Source organism: Lissotriton helveticus, chromosome 3_1 (assembly GCF_964261635.1).
Source record: "Lissotriton helveticus chromosome 3_1, aLisHel1.1, whole genome shotgun sequence".
NCBI classification, from domain to species: Eukaryota; Metazoa; Chordata; class Amphibia; order Caudata; family Salamandridae; genus Lissotriton; species Lissotriton helveticus.
Window position 1 is genome coordinate 1767243722 of NC_136061.1, and position 20729 is coordinate 1767264450.

General features: G+C 45.2%; 1 protein-coding gene across 4 annotated transcripts in view; it reads right to left on the reverse strand.

Annotated features, from left to right (window-relative positions):
• The window catches only part of RCC1 (regulator of chromosome condensation 1), an 80779-nt gene that overhangs the window by 31763 nt on the left and 28287 nt on the right, over positions 1-20729 (reverse strand). For all 4 annotated transcript variants that reach the window (XM_078682590.1, XM_078682589.1, XM_078682588.1 and 1 more), the window contains 5 exons: positions 18540-18636; positions 18157-18279; positions 16081-16233; positions 15547-15666; positions 3347-3499 (listed from right to left, as the gene is read on the reverse strand). In XM_078682590.1, coding sequence (XP_078538716.1) covers positions 3347-3499; positions 15547-15666; positions 16081-16233; positions 18157-18279; positions 18540-18636 — 646 coding nt within the window. The remainder of the gene's footprint in view (positions 1-3346; positions 3500-15546; positions 15667-16080; positions 16234-18156; positions 18280-18539; positions 18637-20729) is intronic.

Consider the following 20729-nt stretch of genomic DNA (forward strand, 5'->3'; position numbering starts at 1 on the left):
AACTCTGCAACTCACGAAACCCAGGAGCACAAATCGCGGAGCGCTGGTGGTGTAACCTGTGTTCACTTCCCTGAAGTGCCTGGTGTCCACTTCCTTGTAAATGGAAAATCCAGAAATGGGCACCTGGAAATGTTAAAGTGTGACTGGGCATCTGCTGGCCGTGCAGAGTGGCCGGGCTAACAGGTGGGGGAGGGTTGGTGTTGAAAGGAGGAGCATTTCAGGCATAGAATTTCAGTTCTGCTAAGGGAACACTCCTCCAAATCTCAGCGGGTCTTGGGGTTCAGGAAGGTAACTCCCACAATGACTTCAAATGTCCCTCCCAAAGTGTTCTCACTGCATATGAGCAGGTAATATACCTCAGTGGGTTTAGGCACTTGCTTCAGCGCTGTGTGCATCCTGAAGATCAGTGCCCGTGACGACCACCTCATTTCATCCTTATGAAGTTGATGAAAGGAGGAACATATCTTTAGTTAAGAGTAGCATCAGGCTGGCCTCTATCAGTGTGACCAGTACATCCAGCCCAGATGTCTTTTGCCAGGGCTGATATTTGGGGTACTAGTACTAACAACACACAAATACTTCATAGCGGGGTGGCGCTGGGACAGCTCTGGAGCGTTGTTAGGAGCCATTATTGGTCTCTCATTTTAACATTTTATAGAAAGTCCACCCATGTCCCACTGTACCTGGAGTGGGAACCATTGACTTCTTAGACCCTCGTCTATTGTAAGCGCTTGACTAGTAATTAATTGGAGAAAGATCCTTTCTCAGATTAAATAAACCCTCACATTAAAATGCTGTAATATTATATGTTGTTTGATGCCTTTGTTAAAGTTGTTAAAGTATCATTGCCTACTTTTAATATAGAGCTTACTGTGGCAGCCTATGGCTTCAAAGCAGTGGCCATAATAGCCGATATACACCACCCAGACATTACTATCAGTTTGATTTCCTCTTCAAAGCGCTAAGTGCTGCACGGATTTTTTACTATTGGAATCTGACATTACTAGTCTCTAAGAGTTCCTAAAGCAGTGCATTCACCCAATGAGCCAACAGAGTTTGCAGAAGGTACAATTTGTGTCTCCTGTGCCCTCTGGACATTCATTGGGCTGGTGAATACTCGATTGATATTACATGTGTGTCAGGCGGGTCACATGATGTATCTGATGACAAGCAGCACACCGCTCTTTTCAGAGTTCAAATACCGAAGAGTGTGTTTGGTGCACTGTCAGTTTAAAATAAACTGTAAAGACAAGAGCCTACACCCTGGTGAATTGGTGCAGTTTTATGTTTTAACGATGTGTCTCTTCACGTCCTTGTTTAGCACAGATGTCAGGGCCAGTATCACGCAGAGTGTATTCGAAATCTAGTTATTCACTGCTATGACATGGCAACAGTGAGAAACAAAGTGACTGGATTGCTCCAGATAGCATAGCTTAGGGAGAGAACGAGGGAGGGAGCAAAGGGGGGGTAAGAGGGTAGCAAGAGGCCGGATTGGTTTATTTATGTTTAGATCAAGGCGGAGAGGCCATGTTATGTATGGATCACCCTAGTATTCCTCTGTCCTGGAGGATCAGTTAAAAACAAGGGCCGATGACTTTGAGGGGTCATACATAACATAAAAAGCATTGAAAATGCAATAGGTCTCGCCTTTGATTAAGTTAAAGCCATTTGCTTTGCTAATGGTATTGTATAGCAAAGCAAATGTCTTTAACTTAATAAAAAGGCGAGACCTATTGCATTTTTAATGCTTCTTCTTAGGTAGTCACTGATCTAGTTTCTAGGTCTGGGGAGCCTGTAAAATACTAAATTTAGAGGGTATTTTAGGGCAGTAGTAAGTAGGACCACTGGGCACCTTATCTGGGGTGACTTCACCCACTATTTTGCCACCCTCCTGTGTGAGGGAGCATAGACATATCCGTGATTGGAGGGGTCCCCTAATCTTCAAGATCAAGTGGACTGAGAAGTGTGCTCAACTTTGCCTCCTACATCAAGGGGGTGGAGTTGGCAAAGGCGGGCATACCTCCAAGCCTTTCAAGGTTTTTCCAGCCCAAAGTGTGAGTGTAAACTGGGGGCTGCCATCTGTTGCTAGCAGCAGAGGCTGGGTGGGTCGCAATACAAAGGTAGCAGGTCATTGAAGCTTCCCCTTCGAGCACTGGCCCATCCTGGGGAGGAGGTTTGGCAGATCTGCCCAGGACGTGCATGGTTCCAGAGAGCAGAGGTTCTCCACCCAGGGGTCTAGTAACAAGTCTGTGTGGCAGGCTTCCTACAGCCAGTCAGTGCCCACAGCACAGTCGGTAGGTTCAGGGGACACCACTGAGGTGCCCTCTGAGTAAGTTTCAATAAATCTCACACTAGCATCAATGTGGATTTATTACAAGCGGTTTGGTACCAAACACTCCTGGGTTCAGTTAAGCCATCATGGTGCTGTGGAACTAGAGTTGTCAAGCTCCCAGCCATGTACTCTTGAGTGGCTTACCTAGCACTTGCAATATTAGGGAATAGACCCGAATACTGTAGGGGCATATCTGCTCAGGCAGATATGTCCACACCTGAAATATAGTGCACCCTGCCTTAGGGCTGGTACGGTCTGCAAGATTGGTGACTTACCTATATCTTAGGCAAAGCTAGCTGTCATGGCATGGCACACAGGGAGCGTGCCGTGTTGACTTGGTACTTTTTTCACCTCACAGGGGCATGCCAGCTGCAGGAGGCAGTGGCATGGTCCTAGTGAGGGGGTACTACTTACCAGGAACTTACAGCGGGCAGAAGTACACATTGTGGACATGTTTTTAGAGAAAGAACAAGGGTACTGGGAATCTGGACAGGAGGTATTCAGTACTCTACAGTCAAAGGTTGCATCAAAAGCCAGGCAAAAAGTGGGGGGGTACTGCAACAGAACCCCATTTTCTCATAGAAATCAAACAGCAGCCAGATCAATGGTTCTTGTTTTGGAGACCAATGCATGCAAGTTTGGGGGAGGGAAGGTTAAAAGAAAAAATCAGGACATGTGCAGGTGTGCATTTAAATGGGGGGTGGCTGGAAATCATTGGACAAGCAGTCATTTTCATAGTTGAACTTGGGAAGTGCACCGGATTCTGTGTTCCACTGCTGATCAATCGTGCAGTAAAATACAGCTCTGAAAATAAAGGCAGCTAGTATTGATCAAAACTACATCTAACAAACGGGACATACACACAGATCGTCACGAAAGACCACCAGAACTACAGCCAAAAAGAAGAGCTGGCATGTTACCCCCGTGAAAAAGGTGGAAACATTCATAGCACTACAACAGCGAACCAGGTCACCATATTTAGGAGCAAGAAACAGAGAAAAAGCACCCCATTACCATCCTTGGTCACTGCGTAGCTGACAGATGCACCACAAGCCACTGAGGACACGCTTGGCAACCCAGGGATCAGTGTGGGTTCGTTCTTCTCTTCAGCACTCTCGCCGAGGCCCAGGCGCCCATACTCTGCCCTGCCCAAGCTGTATGCTCTGCCTGTCAAAAAAAAAAAAAAAAAAAAAGGCATAATTTGGTTACTGTGTGGAGTTTGGTGCTGTAAAACCGCAATTCACTCCTCAGTTTTGCCAGAAAAAGTAGCAGATTCCACCCATGAACAGATTTTATTCAAGTTGACATTTTCCAGAAAAGCGCGGCAATGGCATATTTCAGCAATTCTGACTGCCCACCAATTCAGAAATGAGAGGTTAGGCCGACTATGATTATCTGCCAATCAGAACAGCAGCAGCACAGCCGGTTTGCAGAGGACATATAGGCAGTATTCTCACAATGTTGTCTTCTGAAGAGTACACATGCCACCCTCTTACTATATTCACTAATTAAGTCTCACCTGCAGACAGTTTAGTGGTCTCTGCACAAGATCTCAGTGACAGTGCCAAAAACTTTGGTCTTGGAGCCTGCCCACTACTTGCCATTTGTTGCCTCAGTCAGTCATTGGCTTGCTTCTTATTCAATGGCTTTTCTCCCTCTTCTTGTGCTTGTCCCAAGCCTTAAGAACTTCCTCTGCCATCCTTATCACTAAATGACTTGTATCTTTCCACTGCTCATCGTTCAGGGAACTATTTCTTCCTTTCAGCACTCCATTCATGTGTTTTCTTCTCACAAGTACTACTTGCCCCCCTCAAATATCTTCACCTCACACAGTTGCTCCCCAAATGTCCTCCCTTGTATGCCACTCATCCAAGTAATACCTGCCCTTCACCCAAAAGTACCCTGTTGCTTCCTGCACCCCAGGTCTATTAATTTCCCTAACTCCAGCCTTTGCTCTTTTCATTTATTCCACCTCATCTTAAAGCTAGTCCTATGCTCCTTCACCTATTGACTCAACACCCACTCGCAGGTAAGCCCCCTACCATCCCAGTTTTTAAAATGTTTAATTAAAACAGTTTGAGAGCCTGGCGGCTGCTCCATGCAGTCAGATCACTCCACACCCAAATAAAAAAAAAAAAAAAAAGTTTACGCAGTTAAAAATTGTATTTTCAACAAAAACTAAAAATATCCACTTTTTGTTTTACATACTGCTACAAGTGGAGTCTAATATTGGATTGGTAAATTAAAAAAAATAAAGTAATAAAAATTGGAACACATCATAAGATAAGTACCCACATTCATGCTGAATAGAAGGAGGTCGCCCACAAGAGGCACTTTGGCACCAATTCAAATAGTCTGTGACAAGCAGGGGAAAGTGCAAGGGGTTACATTTACAGAATAGATGTGTTTTCATGGCATTCCGAAAAGCAACAGGAGCGGACTGATTTTACCCCAAGTGTAATTTCAATCCAAAGCAGTGGTCTCAAGTGTGACTAAGCTCCATCTCCAACTCTGGTCTTTTTGACAGAAAGAACAACAAATAGTTAATATCTTGCGTGGCGATCTCTCTGTGGCTGATGAGACTAAAACCTCTAGGCTAATATGGGATTATTAAACCTGTGAAATACCTTAAACAGAAGACAGTTTTTTAGGCTATCAATGAAACAATAAAAATTTTTTAGAGCCACATACCAGTATGAAAATAATTTTTTATTCTCTGTAAAGCTGTCCAGGAGGATAGTGGATGACAAATTACAGTAAACCACTTTCGACAGAACACTTGCACACAACTTGAGAATGCAGATTATTCAGTAGGAAAGGGCGATTTTTCTATTAAAAAAAAGGGTGGCACCCTTTTTCCTAGTGGAGTGGGCACGTGTCCCCTCTGCTAGCTCCTGTCCTGCACGATTGTGGCAGAGTTGGATTGTCTGTGCGATCCACCGTGCAATAGTCTTTTGTTACTGCCTTCCCCATGAAACTGTTGGCGAATGACACGAAGAACTGTTTTGATTTCCTGTGTCCCTTCGTCCTCTCAATGTAGTGCATGACTGCCCTTCTGGCGTCCAGGGTGTGTAGAGCTCGCTCTGCGCTAGTTGTTGGTTTTTGGAAAAAAACTCGGTATCTGTATAGACTGGTTCATGTGGAATTTGGATACCACCTTCGGCATGAAGTGTGGGTCAGTCCTCATCACAACCCTATCATTGTGTATTTGTATGTAGGGTTCTTGTAGCGTTAGCGCCTGAAGTTCGCTTACTCTTCGTAAGGACGTTATTGCAACCAGGAAAGCTGTTTTCATAGTTAGCATCTTTAGGGAGGCCTTGTGAAGTGGTTCAAAGGGTTACTTCATGAGTTCCGTTAGGACTATGTTTAAGTTCCATGCAGGTGGCGGCACCCGCTTGGGTGGTGCGATCCTTTTTGCTCCCTCTAGGAATCTTTTCACCACCTGTGATGTGAAGAAACTCCTGCACGTTTCTCCCCTTGTGTAGGTGACTATCGCTGCCAAGTGAACTCTTAACGAGGATGAGCTAAGGTTCTTTTCCAGCAAGTGTGTCAGGTACTTTAGCACTGTGGAGTAGTCCTTCATTTTATTGTGAAGTCTTTCCTTCCTTCACCACATTGTGAATCTTTTCCATTTCGCAACGTAGCACTTCCGAGTGCTGGGCCTTCGTGCTTCCCGAAGGACCCTCAGGGTGCTTTCTGGCAGTCTCAAATGTGCAAACTATGTCCTCAGGAGCCACGCTACTAGGCTCAGGCTCTCTGGCTCTGGGTGTAGCACCTCTCAGTTCTGCATGGAGAGAAGGTCTTTCCTCCTGCCAAATCTGTGGGGTGCACACTCATCTCCATGATCTGCGAGTACCATGTCTGCCTGGCCCACTGTGGCGCGACCAGTATCAGGGTCATGTTGCTCGCTCTGCACTCTGTGCATCAGTGGTATCGGGGGAAGGCGTAAGCAAATGTCCCGGACCAGTCTATCCATAGGGCATTCCCCAGTGACCCCTCCTCGGGCTGTCTGGAGGCGAAGTTTTGGCATTTTGCATTCCGGCGTGTGGCAAACAGGTCCACTGATGGTGTTCCCCATCTGTCGAACAGCCACTTTTGTCTCCTGAGCGTTGAGCTCCCACTCGTGGGATGCCGATGTCTTTCTGCTGAGCCAATCTGCCTGTATGTTGTCCTTCCCTGGTAGGTGTATGGCTAGCAGGTCTATTTTGAGAGGGATGGCCCATCTCCATATCTCCTGCGCCAGCGTTGAGAGCGGGGCTGACTGTGTGCCCCCCTGCTTGTTGATGTAGAACATCGCGGTGGTGTTGTCTGTCTGTAGCAGCACCTTGTGTTTGTACAGTCTTGTTTGGAAAGCTTTCAGTGCAAGGAAGATGGTCTTCAATTCTAGGTAATTTATGTGCCTGGTCGCATCTGTTGGCGTCCACAGTCCCCTCACCTTGAGCTCCTCCATGTGAGCGCCCCATCCCTTCAGGGATGCGTCTGTGGTGATGGTCACTGTTGGCGTTGGGGGTGTTAGAGGCTTTCCCCTTGTTATGTTCTCCATGGTCCACCATGTCATCTCCTTCTGCACTGCGTGCGTCACAACCACTAGATCCTCCCAACTGCCTGTAGCTTGTGACCATTGCTCCTGTAGCCATTCTTGAATGGGTCTCATGTGGAGACGTACATTGGGTACCAGGTGGATGCATGATGCCATCATCCCCATGATCTTGCTCGCAGTCCTCACTGTCCGAGCTTGTCCCTTCCGGTAGAGGCGAGTTTCCTTCGCCCTCGCCCTCTTCTCGCTGGGGAACACCTTGCCCTGTAAGGTGTTGATCTGTGCTCCCAGGAAGATCTTCACTTGTTCCGGCTCCATTGATGATTTCTTCCAATGGATGGAGAACCCCAGGCTTATGAGCGTGCTCGTCACAGTATGTGCGTGCTGCTTGCATTTCTGGTATGAATTTGCTTTCACCAGCCAGTCGTCCTGGTAAGGGTATACGTGTATTCCTTGCCTTCTTAGGTGCGCTGCGACCGCAGCGAGGCACTTTGTGAAGACCCTTGGTGCTGATTTTAGCCCGAAGGCTAGTGTCGTGAACTGGTAGTGGCTTTCTCCGATGGTGAACCTGAGCATATGCTTTCTGTTCATTGGGATGTGCAGGTAGGCGTCTTTGAGGTCTATCGTGACCATGAAGTCTCCGATCTGTAATTGCGGGAGCACCTCTTGCAGGGAGGTCATTTTGAATTTTTGCGTTCTTATGAATTTGTTCAGGAACCTTAGGTCCAGAATGGGTCATTGTCTCATCTACCTTTGGCACCAGGAAGTACGTGAAGTATATTCCTGTGTTTCTTTCCTTGAAGGGTACCCGTTCTATGGCCTGCTTCCGCAGAAGTTCCTTTGCCTCTTCCTGAAGACACTCTAGCTGTTTGCTTGCTAGTTGTTTTCTCTTTGGTTTTCTGCTTACTGGCCTCCCCTCCAACTCTATGCAGTAACAGAATTGGATGATGTTGAGGATCCATTTGTCTGATGTGATTTTTCTCCATTCCTGGAGGTAAAGTCTTAACCTTCCTCCCACTGGTGTTATGTGGTCGTAGGTGTCTAGCTTGTCTTGATCCCTCTGTACGTGCTGCCCCCTGGGATATTTTCTGTGGGGGGGCACACGGAGTCACTTAGAGGCGGGCTGCTGTCCCCCTCTTCTATTCTGGCCACGTCCATTTCCTCTCCCTCGAGAGGACTGGCCTCTTTGTTGGTATTGCCAGGACTGCTTCTGCTGACCCTGCTGGCCCTGCGAGTCTGTCTGGTGCGTTTGTTGGAAAGCCTGGTGTGATGTACCTGGCTGGTTTCCACCTCTCCCGCCAGGCCTCCATGACGGGGTGCCCCTTTTGTTGCCTCTGCACTGCAATGCTCCCATGGACCTTGCGGTTTCGTTATCCTTCTTCAGTTGGATAAGTTTCTCATCAACTGTTGTTCCGAAAAGCGTGTCGCCGTTGAACGGTGTGTTCAGAATGCTGTGTTGCACCTCTGGTTTGAAACCTGAGAGCCTTAGCCATGCGTGTCTTCTTTCAGTGACACCCATCATCATGAGCCTGCTGGCGGTGTCTGCTCCATCCAGGGCCGTCTTATGGCAAGAATTTGCCGCGTTCTTCCCTTCTTCAACCAGTTTTTCGGCCTTCTGCTTGGCATCCTGGGGCAGGTCCTTCACCAACTGCCCCAGCTCCTCCATGATCTGGTACATGTGTCTGTTTATCAGGGCGTTTGAGTTAGCCATGCGCCAGAGGGTCGCGGCATTCCGTTCGATCCTTCTGCCCACCAGATCCATCCTTTTGCTCTCCTTATCCGGTGGTGGTCCAGAGGTAGTGGGTACGTTAGCCCTCTTCCTTGCTGTGGCCGTGATAATGGAGTCTGAGGAGACCATCCCCTGAATGTAGGGTGGGTCCTTTGAGGAATGTTGGTATTTTTTCTCTGTTCTGGGAGTTACTGCCTTGCATGTTGCGGGCTCCCTGAATGCTTCCTTCCCCTGGACCAAGACGCTGTCGAGCATTGGCAGGTACTGGCTCCTTGTTTGTGTTGGGAGCAATGTCTCTAGAAGGAAGTCTGCTTTCTGCTTCTCTTCATCGAGCTTCAGCTTGAATGCCGCTGCGGCAGACCTTATCACCGAATTGTAGGCCCCGATGTCGTCCGGCGGCGAGGGCCTCGAGGGATACGTGTCGACCGCCGCTGTCGGTCTCGACATCGAGGTAATCCACCTCCTGTAGGTCAGAGGGGGCAGAGTCTGCGTCCGTCCTGCTGTCCTCTTCCTCCCCATAGTTGTAACTATCGTAGGGATTCTCGTACTCTTCCTGGTAGTCGACCACCTCGACGTCCGGGTCTTGGTCTTGTTCTTCGGTGACCTCGTCTTCCTCCTCGACCACCTCCACCACCGGTGGCTTGGTCTTGTGAGGGATCGTGAAAGCTTTCATCTTTGCGTCGAATTTTCTTCCGCTGCACGATGTTTTCCATTTCGGCATCGAGGCGCCTTCTCTTTTTCTCCATCTCGGCCGCGTGTTCCGCGTCGGATGGTTCGGCCGCTCTTTTCGGCAGTTGGCTCGGCGCCGTGCCTTTCGGTGCCGAAGTTTGACGTCGAACTGGATTTTGGGTCTCTGGTCGGCGTCGGTAGTTTAGGGTCCTTGTCCCTCGGCGTCGATCGATCCTTTTCGGGGACGATTTTCGACGACTTCTGCTGTTCAACAGCTCTCGGCGCCGGGGACTCCTTCTCAGAGGATCCGCTGGGCCTGTGAGTACTCGCTGACACCTGGTGCTTCGGCGCTTTCGAGGCCTTGCCCTCGTTTTTTCGAGACTCAGAGTCTCTCGGGTTCTTGGGGGCCGGAGAGTCTCCTACCTTATCAGAAGTCTTTGTGTAATCTGTCTCTACGACCGTGTAGCTGTCTTCGGCGGCAGCGTTGTCCTCTTCCTCGGAAGACATCCCCAGGTCGTAGAGGGACGGAGTCGGGGCCTTCCCCTGCAGTGTGGCGTGGGCTACCCTCTGTCTCTCTCACACAAAGGGTCTTCGGGGTGAAGGCGGAGCAGGCGTTGCAGTCCTCGCTTTCGTGATTCACCGGTAGACAAAGGTTGCATACGAGGTGCTGGTCCTTCTGCGCGTACTTGTGGTGGCAGTTACGGCAGAACTTGAACGGCGTGTTGTCCATCATCGAGCGCTCAGGGCCTCCCTGGTCGCGTGTTCGTCGACAGTCGTAGAGGATCTCGATGAATTCGCCTTTTCCTTTGCAGACTCCTCGTCGATGAAGTTCCCTGGAGTCTTCAGATGACTTTCCTTTGTTATTTCTGTATTTTCTGCTCTTCTCCAAATATGTCTGGAGCCCAAACGGGAACGATCCAGACCCGACCGCGGAAAAAAAGAATCTGAAGATGGCGCCCAAGAGTGGGAGCTTCCGCAGGAAACATGCAGACGTCACCGGAAATGCACCCAAGGAGGTGTGACGCCGATGCCCACCTGGGCTACAAAAAAAAAAAAAAAAAACACAAAGCAAAGACTACGAATCCGGACCCAACCACAAGACCGCGGAATAATGCACAGCATAGTGAATCCAGAAAGATTCACGCTGCAAAAGTGTTGTTTTCTGCAAGTCGTCATGGAATGTTGCCTATGTTATGTGTTGGAACCTTGTTGTTCAAAACAGGAGAGTTGTGATGCGAAACAGGAGCTGGGCGTCTCCGTGTAACCTTAGTGCTAGTTTATTTCTATTCCAAGTGGCCAGGTCAGGTTTATGTCTGAACCAAATTCAAAAACTGCGATAGTTTATTTTTAAATTTTTTTATTAGCTTTTATTGAGGTCATGCACATAGCATGGTTTTACAGTTTACATTCCAATTTGGTTAGTACAGTTGTCCATTATGGCTAATCAGTAATAAACAGAACAGCACAGTCTCACAGGTGCCCACCCTAGATTGGATGATTGGTAGCATTGCCCGCTGGATCTTTTCAGTTTTAATAATGTAGCACAATCACGGTGTTCAGCATATTGAGTCTTACATTCTGTTGTTTCTAGCGGCATATTTCTATCATATCACATGCTCGGATTGTAAATATTGAATAAATGGGTCCCAGAACTCCAGTGGGCGAGAGGGCTGTGGTCGTACCTCTACATGTATTTCGAGCTGTTTGTTACAATACGCCATGTCTGCTACCCATTGTTTTATGTGTGGTGTGTGTCTACTACCCCATTTCATAGCAACCCGGCGTTTGGCCAGTAATAAAGCTACGGACAATAATTTGCGCATGGGTGGCTGTTTTATTTTATATAAGCCTGAGAGGCCTCAGAGCTTTTTACTGGGGGGCACGCCCTGGCTACATGCATGGAGTCTGCATGTGTAGCATTGCAACGCAGACATCCATCGTTTTCTCAGAGGCCATATCTATGCAGCTGTGCTGGTGTGTAATAGGTTTGTTGCAGGAATTTACAATGAATGATCCGGAGGTTGCAATTTGGTGCTAGTACCTGCATGAGTGCGCAACAATATTCCCACTCCTCTTTGGATAGCAGAGTGTAACAGTGCCTGGGCAGTTTGTCTAATCTGCTCTTGCTGGACTTAGTTATAGAGCTTGGTTATCAAACGCTGGCGTGTGGATGCTATGAGTAATACCTGTAGAGTATTACGCATAGGTGGTTCTTTAGGGAATGTAAGTTATGTCTTTCATGTAAACTCGCAGTCTAAGATATGCAAAGATGATTAACGGTGTGTGGTTGGCATCTGGCAGCACGTCTGATCTGGTTACAAAATGTCCATTGTTAAAAACATCATTAATTGCGCGCAGACCCATTTCACCTAGTAGTTTGTGTTTTTAGTTCTTGCATCACTGACATCTGTGAATGGTACCCTAGGGTTATGACAGGAGCTTATATTGGGAGCTTATCAGCACACTATGCCAATCAGTGCCATGCTGTTATGGTGCTGTGCACTGGATTTATCTCCGAGCTAGGGGTGTTTTGTGATGCAAAGGCAGCTAGGGGGATAGGATGGGAAGGGTATTGTCGGCCCCACAGCCACATGTGGAATATAGTTCTGTGGGTGCATCCAGTAGTGGGCATATTGTGTCTGGGTACAGTGGTAATAGAACTACAGATCTGGGGCCCCAAATCCATCCTGTGCATAAGATCGCGTAAGCTCTCTCCACCCCACCCTGGGATGCCTGTCCGCCCATGCTCATACAGGAACGCAATTTCGTGAAGAACTGTTGTGCGAGTATAATGGGTACTTTCACAAATGGGTAAAGAAAACATGGAAGCACTAGCATCTTCTGGATCGCGATTCTGCCAGCTAGTGATAATGGCAACCTGATCCATTGGGCCACATGGCTTTCCAATTTGGTGAGGGCCCTGCCATAGCTTTTCTCTTCTCACCTGTTCAGGGTCTCAGTGTATTCAAACACCTAGATATTTAACCAGCTCTGGTTGCCATTTTAGTGGGAAGTCTAGCGGGAATTATTTTGTGCCAGATGTCAGCAGAATTACCACCGATTTGGACCAGTTTATACTCAGTCCAGAGTAGCGCTCAAACCACATGTTTTCTCGTGTTAATGGATTTATATTGGCTTCTGGGTATATAAGACCATATCGTCTGCATATAATGATATGCTAATGGGCCGTAAACTGAACTGTAGGGCTGAATTTAAATGCCCTGGTCTAATTTTACATGTCAATGGGTCAAGCGCTAAAGTGAATAGTGGTGATAGAGGTCCCCTTTGACGTGTTTGTCTATGGATGGGGGAGGGGAGAGGAGGGGGTCGGTGGTGTGTCTTGATTCGGAGCCTGGCATACAGTTCAGTGTACAATAGTTTGATCCAGGGCAAGAATGGTTGTGGGAATCCTATTCTTCGGAGGACAGAAAACAAATGTCCACTCGACCGAATCAAATGCTTTGGCCGCGTCTAATAGGGTGGTTGGGACATGCACTTCCAGATGCAACTGGTGGAACAGCGTAAATGTAACTTGCAAGTTAATTGCAGTTGATAGCGTTGGAATGAAGCCAGATTGATCCGGCAAAATTAAGTGCTACATTAGAGGTTGCAATCTCAGGGATATTGTGGCTAGAATGTTGGCATCTGTGTGACAACGGCTGGTAGGAGTCCGTGAGCTGGGTTTTTCTCTGGCTTGAGTAGCATGATTAATAAGGCTTCCTGTAGGGAGGATTTCAGGTTTGTATGCTTCAGAGTACATAGCTAGTAGATGAGGAGTCAACAGGTCACTAAATTAGTTTATGCAATTCACTCGGAAGGCCGTCCGTTCCCGGAGCTTTGTTATTTGAAAGGGTTCAAATGGCCTCCTTCACCTCCTCTTAGGTAATGGAATGATGTAACCAACCCATGGGGTGGTAAGGCTATTCCCAACACACAATCGGACGCAAAAGATTAACAGTTTCACCTTTGCTAAATCGCCTAATCTTTAAAAACAGGTGTCAAAGAACAGGAACGGTCGGCGTGCTTCTTGGAAGCTTAAACAAGAATTTTAAGAAGCAATTTTCCTTGACAATCAGCCAATTGAAATTCTCCACATCCCATACTTATGCACCGTATAAGGCCGCAGACTGCACCATGGCCCTGTAGATATCAATGACCGGGGACACAGATTTTGGTGTGGTGGCTTTAAAACGTTTCCTGAATGAAGTTGCACCGTGAAGCAGGGAAAGTCCGGGTTTTAAGATTGTGGCCTTCCAAGGGGGGGAACCCTGTAATTCAGTGGTTTATGGGGATTAAGGGTCATGAATGATCTTAGTTTTGGAGGAGTTAACTTCCAGGCCAATATTGAACAAAGCTATTCCGCAGGTTCTGCAACTCCCCTTCCCCCTCCTATGGGCCGAAGAGTAGCACGGTATCATCCGCAAATAGCAAAGTGGAAATTACCAATGGTATTTCTCTACATTTGTGCTTTTCAAATGAAAGGCGGTAAATAGGAATTTTGATAAATGCCCTCTGAATCAAAAGGTAGTATGGGTAATCACAAATTCAGAGAAGTACAAATAACCAAGGCTCATTAACTCTGTATCTGGGGTCTATTCCAGCAATACATAGGTTTCTTTGATACCCATTTTTAACTCTAATTATTTTAACATATGCATTGCTCTATACCCAGTACACAATGACAAAAAAATTCTAAGACGCAGTTCAGTGGTTTTCTCTGGGTACCTCAGGTTCTTTGAGAACGTACAAGCCCTATATAGCCCTGCAACCAGAGGGATCAAGCGGACATAACAGTACATTGCTTATGTAAAATCGGCCATCGTGACAAGACGTTACAAATAAAAACGTCACAAATGGTCCTTTCTTTCTACTCATTTTCAATTTTTAATTTCAACAGTTTCTCTTGGTAAACCGCATGGGAATCTACACAATGACCCCCTGCTGAATTTCGATTTGGTGTACTTTTCAGAAATCTATATCTTTCTCAGACCACTCATGGGTTTCACCCTTGTTTCCATCACAAACTGGAAGTAGGCTGAAAGCCCAAAATTTAAGAGCTGATTAAGAGTCTGGAAGTGGCAAGACAGCCAGACGCGGTGCTACATGAAGACGGAAAGTCACTGCAGTGGAGGGCCACTGGCTGTGCCTGGCAGTTGCTGAGCCACCATGTAACCTGCTGAGCGGGACTGGTGCAGTCCCGCTCAGCATATTACAAATTTCGCCACCGCCATCCATTTCATGGCGGGAGTCCTGCCATGAAAAGGTTGGTGGTGGAGTAACAAAAGGGCCCCACAGGGCCCCCTCGCTCCTGGGATACATTTCTGTATTCCTCCAAATTTCCAGCACTGCACTGATGTCACCACCCATACCATGCTGGAACTTTGCCGTTCCGATTGTGCTGCTGTTTTCCACGCGCCGCCATTGGAAAGGCGGAAGACGGTCCACCTTACACGAGTTCAACTTGCAATAAGGCGGGCAGTCCTTGCGTGGCTTTGGTGCTGCTGTGTCAGCGGAGAGCCAGCGCAACTGCACCAAAGTCCTAAGTCCTAATCAGGCCCCTAGAAACAATGGGTTACCTCTAAAATGCCAAAACTGTAGTAAAGAAAGGTTTTGATTCAGCTAGTCATGTTCCTGAAAGCCGGGTAAATCGTGAGTTTAATACAGCAAACTTGTTGATGCCATTTTTAAGAGGGGTGGGGTGGTGGACACAACCAGAAGCTTTTTTGCTGAGCACTTTTTTCCTATTCATAAAAAAGCGCAAACTACCCTCATATTGCCAAAGGAGGTCTTAGCATTCTAGGGGGAAAGGCCAAGCAGCAAAGGGTTGAGCCATCAATAAGCAAGTGTGCCCACACAACCAAGAGTTAATCAATAGGCTCAAGATGAGACTAGGGTAAAAAAAAAAAAAAAAACAAAGCCCACACACGTAAAAAGCTCAAAGAAAGCACATCCATGTCTACAATTTAGAAATTTAGAGCAAGCTTCTGGCATGCGGGCAGGTAGACAACACATGCAATTGTGGCACAAAGAAGGTTTACGCCACAAAAGGGTAGCTGGACCCGACCCGACCCCCTCCCCCCCACACTTACAAGTATAACCTTATGTAAAGCTTTAGATACACAACTGGCTGTATAATCAGTACAATCATCCTTGGAGAACCACTGAACTCAAATGTACCCTCCAAGCAGTCTAAAGGTTTCCCAGTAAAAAAGAATTAAAATGCAGTCAATAGTGGTGCCTAAAGCATAGACGGAGGAATAAAGAACAGAGTTAACTCACCTTCTGAGTCCAGACACACTGTATGGTGTTGGCCTCCAGAGAACCCAACCCAGGACCTGGTGGAGTTTTTGAATGAAGACAGGTTTCGAGGGGCAAAGCAGGAGGTTGTGCTCTTAGTCCCTGTAAAACACAAAGAACCCGTGTTACTGCCTACATTTGGAGAAATCGGCAAAGATATATAGAGCCATGGGATAAAACTCACCTGATGAGCTACTTCTGTAACACCAAAACATAGTCAAGTCAGTCCTGCTCTCTGATCCAAACAATACTTCATGTCCTCACCACATTCAATAAAAACAAACCAATTCTCAACATGAAAACATCACTCAATCCACACAAAAATATCCAAGGTTCTGTATTTTGTATTAAGAACCGTTGTCTGGCAGTAGCCCACTTACATTTCCTCACAGCACATGTAGAGAAACATGCAAATGCCTAACCAACATTCAGCAACAGCCACTGCTTTATCTCAGCCAGACCCAAATAGGACCCTCAACAAAACCACAAAGTAACTGCAGTGTTGAATTTGCTCACCGAGCTGGTGGTAATTAGTGAGCCCAAAGCCATACACGTGTCCTTCTTTGGAAATGGCAAAGGTGAAGTAAGCACCACAGAAGGCATCCTGGAAGAGAACACGTCCACTGCCCTTCGCTTTCATGTGGATGCATTGTGGGATCAGCAGGCGATCTACCGAAGTAAAGAAAGGGGTGTAAGTCAAGACGCAGCCACAGGATTTCAGGAGAAGAGGAGTGAATGTGTATGATAGACATATCAAGCCAAGGTCAGTTTGGACACCAAAGAACATCGTTGAGGTACATAGGTCATGCAAGCAATACCCTTTTGAGATATTCAAAGACAGGGGGATCTTTCACCATTCCACTACACCTCTGAAGCAATGCCAAAATGGGCCATGCTGGTGTTGGCTTGGGAAACAGAGTGAAAAGCAAAATATCAGAGTTGTGGTGCTCGGAGGCACTAAAAATATATTTACAGATCTTTCAAAGAAATAAAAAAGCCCTGACCAAATGTGGAATGAATTCAGGATTATCATCCAAACTGTTCTGTGGCTGAAAGGAGCACCTTCATTACAAGAGCTCTGTAAACACATTTAGATTTACTTAATGCAAAATTAAGGGCGCAACACAAACTTTTTTTCTTGATACCACAATTTATGCTTCTGCACAAATAGTAAACCAGTTCCCAACTTTTTTTTTTAAAGTTTACCCATAATGCAATCTTGACCACTGTCCTCTCCCACGTTCAATAAATTATGAGGCTTATCTGTTTTATTAGATTAGGATATGGCATGGCAACTTATTTTTCAATTAAGTTTGCAGCTAGGACTATGAGTAAATCACAGCATCCATCTTTTATTCCATAATTATAGAACTGCTTACTGGTAGAGCCCCCTATTTAATAACAGATGTGTAAGAAAAAAAATTCCATTTATAAAAAAAAATGTTATGTGCTATTGGAAGGGATAATTGACTTTTGCACCAAATAATTACCAGAGTGGACTAAACAGCCAGCGAAAAGCAAATACGGCTACATTTAATGCAATTAAATGAACTTTTGCTGCACGAACTACAAGCATTAGCTTCAAGCCAATCCAAAACACAACTACAAACTGCCCTGCAAAGTTGTCAAAATACAAAAATGTAACAAAACACCATAAGTTCAACTAAGCTTATTCAAACGATCATTATCCACCAACATTTGATTGCTTTGCATACAGACGCCTTTGGCTCACAGGCTGACCACATTGTCAGCTCCAACAGTTAATCAGTTTGTGAAACAGTGTTGAGTTCAGCAGCAACAAGCAATTACCTTGTGTAAGAAAAGGGTGCTTCATTCATGCAGCCATCCTAATTAAGTTATAGCTCCAAGTTTCTGGTCTATCATGTGTTCAAATATTGGGCTTCAGAAAGCACCTCTTTGTTAAGAAACATCCCTGAAGAACAATACACAGCATTTCATATTTGGTAAGCACGTTTTACGTGGAAAATCTTTAGGAGATCTTCAACATAGTTCCCTCTTGAAATTCCTCCAGATTTAAAAGTTTTCGAAGCAAAATGAGCTTATGTGCATGGCTAAGCAAACTATGATAAAGGAACTATTTCCATTACAACAAGTCTATATCTCTTGTAACTTGTAAGCAACTGAGATGCCCAAATAATCAACGGTTGCAAAGCATATGGCTGTATTACACGCAGTGTGCAGCATTTAGTAATGTTTGATCAGTTACAGCTAGAATATTTATTTGCTACAAACTACATATTATGGAGGAAGCATACTGTGCAGCAAGCTGAAAACAAGAAAAGACAAATGGAGTGAAGACAGCGGAGTCACGTTACTAATGGTACTGACAATCTGAGGAGTTTTACTGTGGATGACTAACTTTTCAATGGAGCACGAGATGTACGAATTTGGAGCAATTATACAAAAAAAATCTCATTTAATCAACAGGACGAAATCTCACCTCATCATCTCACCTCATCATCCCCCCACCGAACACCAACCAACGGACCATGAAAAGTCATTTGGAAATCATAACCACATTTTAGCAAATATAATTACCAGCCAATGAACAGTCATCCAGCAGGTACTCACACAATCCTTTCCGGCCTCCTCGGTTTGTAAAACACTCTGCCACTCGCCCAAGTTGGCCTTGCTCCCCACAGCCTGATGTGTACAGATCACCTTCTGAAGTAAGCATCACCAAATGATCATTCCCTAAAATGAATAAAAAAAAGCAAATCATGAGATACAAATGTACACAGCCTGCCAGGAGTCGAAGCACACAAATGTGCCCCTTAACAGCGTTGCGTGTTCTTAAGCAAAAACATAACAAAATGAGGCTGAACTCTGCCACCTTTGTACAGTTCAGCTTTTTTTTTTACACTTAAAACGTTCAGGGAGGAAGGAGGTATAGCAATATACAGCTCAGAATAGTTAACAAAATGAAGCTCCGTCTGTAGATATGAAGTCCTCACCCGAGGCAATCTTCACAATCGGTACGCCGATTTGAACTTGCACTGGGACCACACTTTGCTTCATGGGTTCCAGCAGTCCAATAACACCATTGTTGTCCTGCAGAAAAAAAAGCGGGATAAAAAAAAAATCTTTAAGTGTCTTTACTGCTTATAAAGGGACAGACACCATGACTATTCAGGAGTTCAGTGGAGCACTGAAGCCTGGGGAACAGCGAGAATTTATGCTGCCAAGGATCTCAATAAAACAAAGTATCCAGGAGGTTCCGGTTTATAACACCACAGTTCTGGACAATTACTTAAGATGTAGTTTTCTTGTGCGATTTCCTTATTTTTAAGCAAGGCTCCCAGTTGTTCGTTTTTACAAATAAATACAGGCAGAACACAATGTGTTTCATGTCTGTATTTAATTTTCAATGCAGAAAAATACACAAAATTGTGCTTCTTGTGAGTGACTTTCAACGGTGTCATTCATGAACTCCAAGCTAGCATCTGGGCAGGTATAGAATGGGGAGTTAAAAAATGTCCTTATATGTAAGTCATGTGTTAACATATTTGTATATATTGCCAATGTGTACATCTGGGTGTATTGTTCCGCTATACTGGCTGCTTAATTTGATAAAACGCAACAGGCAAAGTATGAGTGCATATTTATTAGTTAAATAAACATGGAAATTAGTTACCACTATTTATTTTGTGTTTGAAGAATTAACACGGATGAAATAAGATTGCAAGAAAATAAATATGGATAAATACAGATGAAAATGTAGGAAAAAAATATACCATAAAACCGGGAGCCCCATTTCTTAGACGAATAATAATTAAAATGTATACAGTATTTACTCACCAAAATATATAAATAAATAAACTAACATTTAAAAAAAAATATTTTTAGTTTCCCAATTGCAAAAAGGAGACCCGATGTAAAAATAAAAAAAACTAGAAAAAAAAAAAGCAGGTGTAAACCTTAAAAACATAATTAAGACATAGTCGGAGCCATCTATACATCTCTTTAAACAAAAAGAATACTTCTATTGTATTTTGTTTCTTTAGTCAAATCGATAACACTAGTATCCCTTTTGCCATTTAGAAACCACGTGGAATTAGAAATATGAGAATCTGTTTATCCATCTAAATTATTGATCCACTAAAGCTGCTGAATGCCTGAAAAAATTATAATGAGCGCTAAAGACACCCTCCTACCAAGAAGCCATATAGCAACCACTACTAGCAGGATGCCTCATATGGATCTAAGTGGTAACCCTCAACAAGGAGTACAGGGCAAAAGTAAAGTTATCTGGGAACACCACCAAAAACTCCACACAGAGGAACAAGTATGATCCAGCAAGTCCTTATGGCATCACTTTAAGCTGCACAAACAATCAAGCGGTTGTAGTCACCGATGCCAAGACTAACATGGGACCTACATGATAAAGGGTGGACATCTGAAAAAATGTGGAAGCCATTGTTGCAATATTTGAATGAGGCTCTCCAATTTTACCTTGTCCAAGATCTTTACAATCACAGAGAATCACAAATGATTAAAATAGAAGCGGAAAAAAATATATACCACAATGAATAAACACAAGTCTTTGATATTTTGTCAAAACTCTACTATAGATTATGCTTGTGTACTATAAATCCTAGTGAGCAGGAAGTGTAGGTACATAGCCACCCAGAACTCTGAAATATACTAACATGCCTTTATTGGAAGTCTTCTTAAACACTAAAAAGGGCCAAAGTATAGCAAAATCCCAAAGCCCCAGCTGTCCAGTCTTCCCACCACACTACGTGCCCTAAAGCCACTCACTTACTCACTCAAGTATTTTCCACTGTTTTGATTAATGTACTCGCCCCCCAACCCGTATTATGGTCAGACCATTCCCTAATCACTTTTAGTCTTTCAAGTGTCTCTTCTGCCAGATTGAACCCCGTTAGTTCTGCCAAACGTTTGTTTAGGCCTTTTCATCTGCTATCTAGTGACACGTTACTCCAGGTCTTGGCTCGTTCACCTTGCACTTTGTCCGGTGAGGTGGAAGTTGACCTACCCCGTTATACGGAGTGGCTCACGGCCATACTGGCGGATCTCGTGCCTGAGAAAGTTGTCAAACCTGGAATGAAACGTTCTTCTGCTCCTTGGTTCTCATCTAAGCTTAGAGAATTACGTCAAAATTGCAAGAGAGCCGAAAGAAC